The sequence below is a fragment of the Balaenoptera acutorostrata genome, chromosome 1 (genome assembly GCF_949987535.1).
Source record: "Balaenoptera acutorostrata chromosome 1, mBalAcu1.1, whole genome shotgun sequence".
NCBI classification, from domain to species: domain Eukaryota; kingdom Metazoa; phylum Chordata; class Mammalia; order Artiodactyla; family Balaenopteridae; genus Balaenoptera; species Balaenoptera acutorostrata.
In genome coordinates this window covers 4,666,914-4,679,859 of record NC_080064.1, presented here as the reverse complement: position 1 = coordinate 4,679,859, position 12,946 = coordinate 4,666,914, and the positions used below count along the sequence as shown (strand labels likewise).

At 57.3% G+C, this 12,946-nt stretch overlaps 1 protein-coding gene across 2 annotated transcripts in view; it reads left to right on the top strand.

The window, feature by feature from the left end:
* The window catches only part of ACOT7 (acyl-CoA thioesterase 7), a 92,939-nt gene that overhangs the window by 20,993 nt on the left and 59,000 nt on the right, over positions 1–12,946 (top strand). For both annotated transcript variants that reach the window (XM_057533255.1, XM_057533256.1), the window contains exons 3-4: positions 5,051–5,207; positions 9,150–9,241. In XM_057533255.1, coding sequence (XP_057389238.1) covers positions 5,051–5,207; positions 9,150–9,241 — 249 coding nt within the window. The remainder of the gene's footprint in view (positions 1–5,050; positions 5,208–9,149; positions 9,242–12,946) is intronic.

The following is a 12,946-nucleotide window of genomic DNA, read 5'->3' as shown; positions in this document are numbered from 1 at the left end:
CTTAATCAGCCCTCGACCTGGATGGGCCCCAAAAGACTCTCGGGGCCCGCTCCCAGGCTGCTTCTCCCACGGCCTCCCTCTGCTCAGTAAATTTAGACCTCTGGAGCCTCCGTTGACCCCCTCTTCCTGCCACCCGTGGACACTGGCATCCAGTCCTGTCGACTTCACCTTGTGGATAGTTCCAGGTCCGAGCACTGCACACCAGCCCCACCGCCATCTGGGCCGAGCCACTGTCACTTCCTGCCCAAATTGCCTAAACAGCTTCCTAACAGGCCTCCCTGCCCTTGTCTGCTCTCCAGCAGCAGCCAGAGAAACCCGTCCTGTGTGAAGTCAGGGCACGGCTCCTACTCCTTGCCCTCGTCACGCCCCTGGGCCACGCCAGCATTCCTGCCCCAGGGCCTTTGCACTGGCCCTTTCCCCTGCCTGGACCGCTCTTCCCGCAGAGACCCACGTGGCTCCCCCTTCCTTCCAGTCTCTGTAAATACAATCTCCACGCCCCCAACGACCATGCCCCTGACGACCGGCTCCCTCACCGCTCCCAGCTCTCGTCCACAGCACCGTCCCTCCTGGCACGCTGCGTTTTGCTCATTTAGCTCTGGGCTGCTTCCCCCACTAGAATGTAAGCCCCACCAGGGCAAGGACTTTTGCCCGTCACTTCCCTGCTGGATTCCCTTAGCATCTAGGCCAAGGTCTGGAACGCAGTGGGCTCCCATTAGCTGTGTGTCTGGAGTAGTTGTCTGTGGAGAGCTTCTGTTTAATGCACACTTACGAAGCACCAGTGGCCGCACTGCGTGCTTGACCTTCCTTACCTGGGGAATCTCCTTAACCCCATTTTGCAGGTGGGGAAACGGAGGCCTGGAAAAGTCATGTGGCTCCCAAAGGTCACAGAGCTGCATCCTCTGAGTGGGCATCAGCCGAGAGGGCCTGGGTGGGTGAAGGGGGCAGGTGCAGCTCAAATAACAAGAGCAGTAGGAGTTAACCCTTTCTGGGCCTTGATCCCTACGTTCCTGTGAGAGCAGGGCAGCCCACCCCTCCTCTCCACACAGCATCCGCTTGAATCCTGGCAGCAGTCACTGGTACCATTTATTATCTGTATTTTGCAGAGAGACCAGGTCAAGAGCTAGTGTCAGAGCTGGGATTTGAGTCCAGGGCGCAGACCTGTTTTCTCTGGCTCTGCTTCTGAAGCTGCTGTCCCGGCTTAAAGCCCCGTGGCCCCTCAGGAGCCCAGCCCCGTGGTTTTCCAGGCATCTGTGCCCAATGGGCAGTGCAACTCAGGCTGCCTTCGGGAGCATGGCAGAGGGTGCTTCTTGGGCTAGATGCTGATCAGAACCCTCACGGCTGCTTCCCGGGTCGGGGCTGTTCCTCCTACTTTACGCCCCGAAGCAGGGAGTTACGGGTGTGTCTGAGCCGCTGGGAGCCACAGACATCTACAGCCACGGACACCTACAGCTCGGAGACGCTCACACTGAATAAACATTTGTCAGCCTGTGTTTTGAATTTCTGGGTCACAGAGGTCTTTATGGAGTGCCTGGGGTGGCCCGCTAGGTCTTGGGAAACGGCAGCTCCCAGTCATGTTGGAGCTGCCTGGGTCCCAGCCTGTGCCGTCCACACCCAGCTGGACATGGATTCAGCAGCAGCCTCTAGCTCCCCCGGGGTCGCCCTGCCCTCCCCTCTGCCTGCGGTGTCTGCACCCCACACCTTCTCCTGCCTGACACCTCAGCATCCAGGTCTCAGCCCCTCACCTGCAGCTGCCCCTCCCACATCGGCACCTGCACCCCACTTCCCACACCCCACACCTCACACTGCCCTCTTTGGAGCACCTGCCACGTGCTTATCTGTCATCCGTGCCCCAACCAGACCCCAGGCCAGGGGCAGGCACCGAGTGCAGGGCCTGGCTCCGTAGATACCACCACAAGTGAAGGAATGCCTCTGCAGCCTTAAAAAGGCTGGGGTCCATCTAAGGCTCAGATGTTTAAAGGCACAAGAAACGAGCTGCATTTCCATTTAAAATATTAACGTATAGGAGTGTTACCTGTGTGCGGACATATCCATTCCATAGTTTAGCCACCCTTCAACAAAGACAGCTGCTTTATTTCGTTTTGGGTCTTGCAGGTGGAGCTTGGATAGAGGCTTCCAGAAGTGGCTGGAAGTTCCAGCCAGAGGCTGGCCCCGCATTCTTGCCCACCTTGCTTCACACTTGCCCTTCCAGCTTTCTGCCAGTGGGTGGCGCTGTAGCCACACAAATGTACTCGGGGTGACGCCCAGCAATTCCCTCGCGTTGTTTTAGCTTCAGGGGTGACACGTCTGTGTGGGGCGGGGGTGGGGGGACAGGGCCCCGGCAAGTCAGGGGGGGGGGGCGCCACAAGCTGCGCTTGCCTGCTCAGCTCCTGCTCTGCTGCGTTGAGAGCTGATTCCAGGACATTTATAGGAACAGAAACTATCAGAGGACCCCCGTGTGTCTGAGGCTCTCCGGGGAAGGGGTGAAGATGGAGGTCCCCAGGCGTCCCTCCAAAGAGGCAGGTTCTGCGGGTTTGGGGCGGGTCAGGGAATTTGCATGTTTGCCAGGTGTCAGGTGAGTTCTCGCGCAGGTGGGAGAGCTGTGCATTGGTGCCACAGGTGGTGGCAGGTGGCCGGTGGAAAGAGTGCAGACATGCCAGAGCTTGAACTGACTGTCACCTACAAGCTTAATATCTCCAACCCCTGCAGAAGGGGTGCTGTGAGGACCAGCTGGAAAGGTGAAGCCCAGCGCTGACACGGCGCCGACAGGCCCTCAAGAGTGGGCCCATCTCCTGCTCCCTGCTCCCCACCCAGCCCAGGGGTACCCATGCTGTCCAGTGTCCTAAAAACCCTGATTGGTTTCTGGTAGAAAGTCAAAAAAGTGCCAGGTGCTGTGTTTGGCAGTGAAGATCCACGGTCCTGTGGCTCACACATAAGATTGTCTTTTGTGTCATTCGGTTAGCATGGATGAAAAGGAAGCTGATTCCATAATATATGAAGAATTCATACAACTCAACAACAGAAAATAGACAACCCGATTAAAAAATGGGCAGAGGAACTGAATAGACATTTTTCCAAAGAAGATATACTGATGGCCAACAGGCACATGAAAAGATGCTCAACATCACTAATCATCTGGGAAGTGCAGATCAGTACCACAATGAGATATCCCCTCACACCTGCCAGAATGGCTGTTATCAAAAAGACAACAGATAACCAGTGTTGGTGAAGATGTGGAGAAAAAGGGGTCCTCATGCGCTGTTGGTGGGAATGTAAACTGGTGTGGCCACTGTGGAGAACAGCCTGGAGGTTTCTCAAAAGCTAAAAATAGAGTTGCCATATGATCCAGCTATTCCACTTCTGAGTATGTATCCAAAGAAAATGAAAACACTAATTCGAAGTGGTATCTGCACCCCTGTGTTCATGGCAGCATTATTTACAGCAGCCAAGACATGGAACAACCTAAGGGTCCATTGATGGATGAATGGATAAGTAAATTATGGTATACACACAAACAATGGAATGTTACTCAGAGGTAAAAAAGAAAAAAGATGAAATCTTGCCATTTGTCACAACATGGGTGGTCCTTGAGGGAATTATGCTAAGTGAAATAAGTCAGATGGAGAAAAACAAATACCTGATGATTTTGTTCATAGATAGAATATAAAAGACAAAAAATAAACGAACAAACCAAAAACGCATAGATAGGACAAGGCAGTGGTTAGCAGAGGGGAAGGGGTGGGGTGGGGGAGTGGCCCAGGGGCAAAATGGGTAAAGGAATCGACTGTCTGGTGACGGATGGAAACTATACTTTCGGTGGTGAGCACGCTGTAGGGTATACAGTAGAAATATAACGTTGTTACACAGGAAACTTACACAATGATATAAACCAATGTTACCTCAATAAAAGCCAAACGTAAAAAAAAAAGCTGATTTTCAGTGCTGGTGCGGGAGTGCTGGGGCCACGTCAAGCACTCTGCCCTGCTGAGAAGCACTTTGGGAACACACACCGAAATGTTTGTCCCTTCCGCCCAGGAAACAATCCCCAATACTGAAAATGACTTAACTAAAAGGACCCTAATCACAGGGTTATTTATAATGAGACGACTGAGGATTGATACAAATCTAACAACAGAAGAATATTTTATTTGGCCGTTAAGAAATATCTTTGCAATGGAGTATCGTGAAGTGGCAGTCGTAGAAAGTGTCAAGAAAGGAAGTGAGGAAGTAAGTCCCTCACATTCATAGAATGTGAGCTCCCAAGTGGATCCAGCTGGACCCCACGCGCACGTGCTGACTGGCTGCGTCCATCCAGTTACCAAGGGGTCCTGGGTGGCCGGGGACATATACCCTTTTGTTCCTTTTGAATTTTGAGTCATGAGAACGGGTTGCCTATTTGAAGGATAAATAACATTTAAAAAGAAGAACTGTGATTGCTAAGAGCTTGTCATAACACGGGCAGGTTATTTTTCCTCCTGTTGAGTGAAAAAAGCAGATTGTGAAAGTGTATATTTAGTGCTTGCACAACTACGTAAGACTATATATGACAACTATACATGACTGTAAGTGACAACTATCTATGACTAAAACTGCAAAACAAGGAGCCAGACAGCCGAACAAGTGAACCAGTAAAACCCCTGTTCTTGGGGCAAAAAGCCTGGAAAGAAAGATCCCAAAACAGAAACCATGGTTATCTCTGGATGGGAGGAGTGATTTTCCCTCCTCTGCCTCCTTTTCTGTACGTCCCAAATTTTCCATCATAAGTATGTATGCCTTTTTTCACGTTTCGTTACACAAGTAATACGTATCTTTTGTAGAAAAGTCAGAAAAAAGAAACAGGCCGCTCGGAACCCCACCACTCAGAATCGCCTGTATCAACTGCTTTGCCGTGCTGCCCTCGGGCAGTGCTTCATCGCCTGGTTTTGCATGTAGGAGTGTGTGGTGGCAATAACTTGCGTTACTTTAACAGTGGGGAAAAAACCAAGGGCCGTTTTGGGGGAGCATGTCCAGGTTGGGGCCTCGTGGGAGGCCGACCCGCCTCTGGTCTTTGCAGGAGTGCTGTGTGGCCGTCCTGGCCCAGGTGGAGCGCACGGACTTCCTGTCGCCCATGTGCATCGGCGAGGTGGCCCACGTCAGCGCGGAGATCACCTACACCTCCAAGCATTCGGTGGAGGTCCAGGTCCACGTGATGTCCGAAAACATCCTCACAGGTAACTTCCTCTTGCTGAGCCCGCGTGCGGGGTTGGGGACAACGGTGACAGTAGCAATAAGGCGGCAGCCCACGTCCATTGAGGGCTGACTGCCCCTGGATGGTCCTAACACTGTCTGTGGGTGACCTCCCTGCATTTCCACCTCCAGCTGTGAGCAGGGACTTCTGCCGTCCTCGCTTTGTTTGCAGACGGGGAAAGGGGGGCGCAGACGAGTTAGGCAACGAGCCCAGGGTACGGCCCCCCTGCCTTCCTGGGGAGGAAGGGGCCTGGTGGCCAGCTGGTCTGGGCAGAAGGGTGGGAGCGGGCTGGGAGGGCACATGCCACCCTCCGGCCCCCCTGCCGTCTCCCCAGACCCCGCCTTGCCCTTCCCTGCACGGTGGAGCTGCTGCCCCTTGGAAGACGCTGCCCTGGCTTCTGCTCTGCTCCCCTGGGCCCCGCAAGCCAGGCCTAGGCTGGCGCTCCCTGGGCGAACCTTTGACTCTGCTTTGATCTGAATATTCTCTTCCTCGGAGTGGTAGCCATGGAAACCCCTTCTCACCCTCCCACTGGGCACTGCAGGGGAGTGTGGCTTCGCTTCACAGTCGCTGCTTTTTATAACGAAGATGCTGATGAGGCAGGCAGGCCCCTTGGGCCCCCGCACTGCCCGCTGCCTCGTCCCAGGCCACCCGCTGTCTCACCCAGAGGAGAGTCCGTGCTCGTTCTAGAGGGAGGAGTTGCCAGGGTCCTTGTGCCTCCTCCCGATGCCCTCTCCTCGGCCGTGGCTGCCTGCAGAGCTCTGTGCTCAGAGATCTTTAAGGGGCTCCAGGCTTCTCCCCGACACGGGCCAGGAGCTCAGTTATTCATCTGGAGCGTTGCGGTGACCGCAGCAGGCCCAGCCACTGCACAGTGAACGATTTAGCCGAGCCACGGCCTGGGGCACGGGGGTGGGGAGCGGTCAGAGGGCTTGTGCCCCATGTCCTGCGTCTGTGGCCTGAGCCCGGTATTTGGCAGGCAGCTCTGGCATCGAAGGGACCTTGGATGCTGGTCTTGGGCTGTGGCACAGAAAGGGGTCCTCTGGCCCTGACTTCCCACATTGGGGCTGGCAGCCCACTGGGAGGAGGCCCAGTGCGGGGCGGGCCCCTCCCCCCCATCCCCCCTCCACGCGACCCAGCCCTGCTCTCCTGGGCTGTGCTGGGGGCTGAGCCTCCCTGCTCCTGACACAAGAGGGGAAACGGCCGTGCTCTCCTGTTGGCTCATGACAGCCGCGGACTCAGTCACTGATGAGTGAATGAATGAAGGAGTGGATGAGTCAGGAAGATTTGGGCCTCTGTGCTGAGGGGAAGCGGGCAGGGGGCCTTGTCTACAAGGACGTGCTCCAGCCCACTTTCTGCGGGATCCCCCCTCTGGGGGCAGGAGCGGGCAGGAGGCAGGCAGTGCTTGCCCAGAGCTGTGGTGGCGAGATGACAGCCCCCGCCCCGCAGTCAGGATGCTCTCCACCCGCCAGTGTCCCCAGCCGCCCTGACCCTGAAGGATGGACACGCAGAGCCTGAGTTGCCCTGAGGAGGGGAGAAGTGACTGTGAGGGGCACAGCCTCCCGGGACAGCGGGCCGGGCGTTGTGCATGTGAGAGGGACCGAGCTCAGAGGGGGAGGGGACCGGCCAGCACTGCCCAGCCTTTTGAGACGGGGGAGGCCCGAGGCCCCGGGAAGACCCCAGGGCCGGATCACAGGATGGGGACAGTGAGACCTGGAGCGCTGGGGCTGTGCCTTCTCTACACGTCTCAGTCACCTTGCCCGCCTTGCCCTGGAGCCCCTGCTGAAGGGCCGGGCGCCCCCTCCCTTACTCTCACATCCTGGTGCCCCTCTCTGGGTCTCAGCACTGTGTCTGTGCATCTCTCAAACTCTCTCCGTCTTTCCATGTTTGGATCTGTGTGAGTCTCTTTTACTCTGGGACCCCGTGTCTCGAGGCCTTCCTGTCTTGATGCATCTCTGCCCGTGTGTCCACGAGGATGGGAGCCCTACGAGGGCAGGCCATGTGGCCGCCTGGTCCAGGGCAGTCCCAGCGCCCGGGGCAGGGCCGCCCAGCAGGTGCTCTGTGAACACGGGCCGGGTGGGCGGGTGGACTCGGACAGGTGGGGAGACTGGGCTGGGCGGACAAACAGGCAACCAGACTGAACCCTGAAGCTGTTTGTGCGCCGTCTCCGTGTTTCGAGACCCCAGAGGGCAGGGCCCCCGTTCTGTGCATCCCCCTCGCTCGGGGCCTTGCCGCCTGTCGTGAGGCAGCCGGGCGAGCATGCGCCCAGGCAGACAACCAGCAAACCTCAAACCTTTGCTCATTCATCTCCGGCAACTGTCAAAATATTAAGCTAACTGGGACGTGATTGCTGCGAATCACTCCAGAAAATAGCTGGGAGCTCTCAAGATTTCAGAATAGATGTTTTTAGCGCTGTACTTGTCTTTTGATGGTTTTATTAAATGATAAAGTACAATTAGCGTGTTTTGCCTCATTTGCTCCACGGTGTTCATTTGGGTCTGGAGGAGGGCCACTTGGGGTTTCCATGGAAACCAGCTTGTCAGGCTGGCTCTAGCTGAGTCAAACAGGAAATCTTTATTCCCCAAAGCAGGTTGTCAGATTCACTCTCAGTCAAAGCGCAGTGAAGATATTTTTCCGTGTTATTTGCCTGTGGTCCTGGTGGTGCCGTGGAGCCCGGGCGGAGCGGCGGACCTCCTGGCATGAGGGGCAGGCCTGGGCGCCGGGGGCCTCACCCTCTTTCTAATTGACCCGCCAGGGCTTGGCTTGGTCCTTGGGGCTACGTTTAAGGGGAGGAAACTGAAGCCCCAGGTTCGCCTTGGGAAGGCAGGTCAGAAGGAACTGGTAGGAAGTGAGTTACTGCGGGGGACTTTACGGCAAGCCCCCCCCCCCCTCACCCCGGGCTGCTCCTTGCTTCTCCACTTCCTCTCTCCGTCCTGCAGTTCTCCTGTTCTCCGCTGCATTGGGAATCGTCCATGTCGAAGAGGCAACTTTTAAAAGGCATCCTCGCAAACACTTCTCTGAAATTACTGGGACCTGGGAGGTCCGGGTCTGTACTCAGAATGGCGTCGAATTGCTGTGTGAGCCTAGGCAATCCCCTTGACCTCTCTGGGCGTCAAGCTCCTCCTGTACAAGTGCAGGGTGTGGACCAAGTGATCTCCAGGCTCTTTTGGCCCACGGTTTTCAGCCCAGACAGGCCTCCCGCCCTGACGGCACCACTCTGCCCTGAGGCTGGGCTCAGCGCCCCAGAGAAGGTTCTGTTTCCTGTCCTTCAGCCCAGAGCAGAAGCCAGCAGCCCACCGCCCTCTCTCAGCCCCCACATGGAAGCTTCTGCATTGGAGCGCTGAGTCACCAGCAGCAGAAGTGTCTGGTGTGGCGCCTCCCACCTGGAAGGAGGTGGCCCTGGGGAAGGGGGGGCCGCGGGGGGCGGGAGCTGTGATGAGCCGACCCCAGGCTGTGCTCTGGGCTGTGGCCCCGCTGCCCGGGTGGGCTCTGCCTCCACCACCCCTCCGCCTCAGGCCCACGAGCTGCTTCCTGTCCCGCAGGAGCTCCTCTTGGTGGCCAGTCTGCCCCTCCCCACAGCCCTTCCCTCCCTCTCGCTCCGGAGGCTCCCGGGAGGGCTGCCTGGAGTCGGTGCCCTCCAGATGCGGGCCTTCCGAGTTAGAAAGGGCTAGAAAGCCGACAGGCCCAGGCCCCCCAGGCTTAGACCGCGTGACCTGCAGTCTTTCCAGCAGCCTCAGGGTGGGGCAGCATGCTGGCGTTGGGGGTCCCCAGGCTGGGGGCCACGCCTCTCCCCGGTCTGTGCCCACACGTGCACCTCGCGGCTGAAGAAGGCCTTGGGGGTGGGGGCCAGAGGTGGCATCGGCCCTGCCTGCCTTGTGCCCGGCGCCCTGCTGGCTCCCAGCCATCACTCACGTGTTTGTCTTCTCTGAAGGTACCAAAAAGCTGACCAATAAGGCCACCCTGTGGTACGTGCCCCTGTCGCTGAAGAACGTGGACAAGGTCCTGGAGGTGCCTCCGGTGGTGGTAAGGAGGCCCCTCCCACTTCTCCCGGGTGGGCGGCAGGGGCCCGGGTCCTAGGAGAGCAGCATCGGGGGGGGGGGGGCGGCTGGGCCGCAGTAGGAGGCGCCATGGGAAGGGGCGTCCCTCCTGGGATCCTTCATGCTGGGAATGCCAGTGGGGGCTGCCCTGGGCCCCGAAGACACCCCTCCCGGAGGAGCCTGGCCGGAGGGAAGGCGGGTGACGGGGCTGTGCCGGGCGTCCCCTCCTGGGGGCACAGGCTGCGACGTCTCTGCTTCAGCCCCGCTCTCTCCCCCTGCCGCGTCCGCTTCCTGCCTTGGTTTCTCTCGTTTTGGTTTTGCTGTGGACAGAGGCATCTCTGGGTGAAGAGACTTGGCCACGTTCACTCCCGGGGGCCCCGCTGCAGGCAGGCTCGGGGGGCAGGCGTTTGGAGGGGGCACATTGGGCTGATAGAGGGATTTAGCGCCTTCCCTAACGGCGCCCCACTCCTCCTCGTGTGGCCCCCCCGGCCCTGGGTGTCCCCAGGACACGCCTGAGCGGCTCTCCCCGGAGGCCTGGTGCTCTGCTCTAACCCCTGTGAGGGAGGGCCGTTCTCAGAGGGCCGGGGCCTGGCTTAGCAGTGTCTGCCCTCAGGGAGCGTTTTTCTGTGGTCGAGATGTCTGTAGAAGAAACTTCTAAGAATAATAAAACTGGGAACCAGACAGGAACTGGATAGAGCAGTAAAAGGTCCCCAGCCTTTTTGGCACCAGGGACCGTTTTCGTGGTAGACAGTTTTTCCGTGGAAGGGGGGATGGATGGATGGCTCAGGCGGTAACGTGAGCGACGGGGAGCGGCTGATGAAGCTTCGCTCGCTCACCCGCCGCTCACCTCCTGCTGCGCGGCCTGGCTCCTAACAGGGGGGTGGGGACCCCTGGTATAGAGCACACGGAGGAACGGCCCCTGTCCCCTCCCCCCCACTGCAAGCCCTCCCCACCCCGTCTCCCCCCTGCGCACCTTCCTGTGGGCCTGGGTCACTTGGGGCGATGGGGGGCTTGCTCCTTGAGCTGCTGCAGATGTCAGCCTGGGGGCGTTCCCTGCCCTCTCCCTGTGCCAGCTCACGTCTGACCTGGGACCCTGCCTGGGCCTCCGTGGACGCAGTCAAGGCTCCGGTGGGGCATCTCCTGGGGGGCGACCAGCTGCTGGGCTCCAGCTGCCGTTTAGTCCAGACTTTATAAAAAAGAATCTTGGTAGCAGGAGCTCTCTCCATGCGGAACAGGAAGTGTGCTTAGACCTTGGTCTGCACTGGGTTGGTGGTCCAGGGTTTGGTACCCTGAGGGCAGGGCGGTAGTGCCAGGAGCACCAGGCCAGCATCGGTGCCACCTGTCCCTCCACATGTGAGGAGAGAGGGGCGCTCAGGGCCAGGGTGTGAGCCAGATGGTTCCCACGCTTCCCACCTGTTTGAGCTTCCTGGGGCTGCTGTGACACAGTCTGGGGAGCTTAAACAACCGAGTTCATTCTCTCCCAGTTCTGAGGCCAGAAGTACAAAATCAAGGCATGGGCAGGGCTGGGCTCCCACTGGAGGCTCTTGGGGGGGATCCTTCCTGCCTCTTCCAGCTCCTGGGGGCTGCAGGCATTCCTTGGCTTGTGGCTGCATCACTCCAACCTCTGCTTCTGTTGTCATCTGGCTGTCTTCCCGTGTGTGTGTGTGTGTGTGTGTGTGTCTGTGTGTCTGTGTGTGTGCGCGTGTGCACGTGTCTTAACTAATTACACCTGCACAGATGCTAGTTCTCAGAAAGGTCACATGCACAGGTCCACGTGGACAGGAATTTTGACAGGACGCTGTTCAACCCAGAACACTGGCCTTCCGTCCAGCCCACCTCTCTCTGTCTTTCTCTCTCTCTCTCTCTCCAGCTCTCTCTCCGTCTCTGTCTCTCTGTGTTCCCCCCCCACCCCGCCCCCATTCTTCCTGGAGCTGCTCTCCTCTCTGCTGCTGGCAAGATGGAAATTGCATCATTTTCAAGCAGCACTAACTGAGGGGTTTTCAAACCCAAGAAGCAGGCGTGTGTCTGAGGCGCAGTGAGGGTTCCCTTTAGAGATTACAAGCGTGCTAACCCCCGCTTTCATCTTTCCCACTAAGCACTTGGTGTTAAATTATCCACATCACACGTAAATACTCAGGCACATTATTTAACTGATTTAATTTTCAGACGCTACACAGTTTAGAAATCTCTAGCAGGCCATATCTCTGGTTTCAGCACCACATGGTGGATCTTAAGGGGTTGCTTCTGAAGGAAGATTCCTGGGCCAAACACATTAGCTTTTGTTTCCTTCTGGCTCCTCAGGGGCCCGTGTGCTGAGAGCCGGTGGGTTTTTAGCCGGTGGTGGGGAGTGAGGACGGGGGGGTGGTGGGTGGGCAGCGTCAGTCTCCGGGGTCCCTGCAGGGACAGGGCAGCTCTCTGCATCACCCCTCTCATCCCCTGCCCTCCCTCCCACCTCCTGGCGGAGACCCCGGTAGCTTTCCCATTCCCTTTGTTTAGCCGAGTTTGATAAGACATAAATATCCACTCTGCCCGTGTTAGAGGGGAGTGTTGGAAGCGTCCCACCGGGTGCAGAGAGAGCTCCAGATGGGAGAAGCCACACGGCTCCCAGCTGCAGCCGTTGCTAATGTTTATTTGCGCTTTCTTCCCCCCATACATGCTAGGCCCACGTATAAGCCTTCAGTTGATTTGAACTGTTTTCGTTTCATCACTTCATTTGAAATGTTTCATCCTGCTCTTTTCATTGGCATGGCCCAGCCGAGTCCTCACGCGATGGTCCTGGAAAGCTCAGGTCTGGCTCTCATGGGCATTTAGGCTCAGGTGCTGGTAGCTTGACCATCAGACTTCCTTATGTCCTGCCAGCATCCTCCTGCCGACCCTTCACAGGTAGCGGTCATTTATTAAGAACACATACGTCTCTCTGTCTACATGTGTATCTTACACACATCTCACACATGCACATATATTACACACAGGTTGATCATACGTATATCTCACACGTACACGTACATAGATATCTCACACACAGAACACGCATCACACACACACACACACACGCTGTCACACATACATGCGCGTGTGTGGACCGACCACATGTGTGCGTCTCCCCGGGGGAAGCCCACCTCCCCCCCTGCAGTGTCACTCAGTGAGGACTTTGTCACTTTGCTCCACCTCTTCCCCCAGGGAACAGCGACCTCAGTGGCCCTGTGATGGAAAAAGAGACCCCTGCGGTGGCTGGGGACAGCTGTGGCCCCCGAGAGGCTGGGGGCCATTGGAGAGTGGACGCTGGTTTTTATCGGTGTCTAAACATGAGCTTGGGTTAAAAGGCTCGCACTGACTGTCGCCTTGGACGTTTGAGCTGAGCTGCCTCCTGCTTCAAAACAGCTGAGTCTGATGAGTCCTTGGGGGTGCGAGTTGGGTGCCAGCCCATCATCAGGATGTCCTCGTGATGTTGTCCCCAGATGTAAAGCCAGCAGGAGGCGTTTGTTTGTGAACAGGCTGCGTTTTCTTGGTCCTCGTCGCCCATGTCAGGACCGGGGCCCCCATCGGTCCCCGTGTCACTGCAGAGGTCTGAAGCATGTGCTGGACATGAGGATTTATTAGACTGGGGAGCTTGGCTCATTTTTTAAAAAATCTCTTAAAGAGGCATTTCTTGAGGACACGTAAGACATCCGTGAGTTTTACTAGAAAGGCA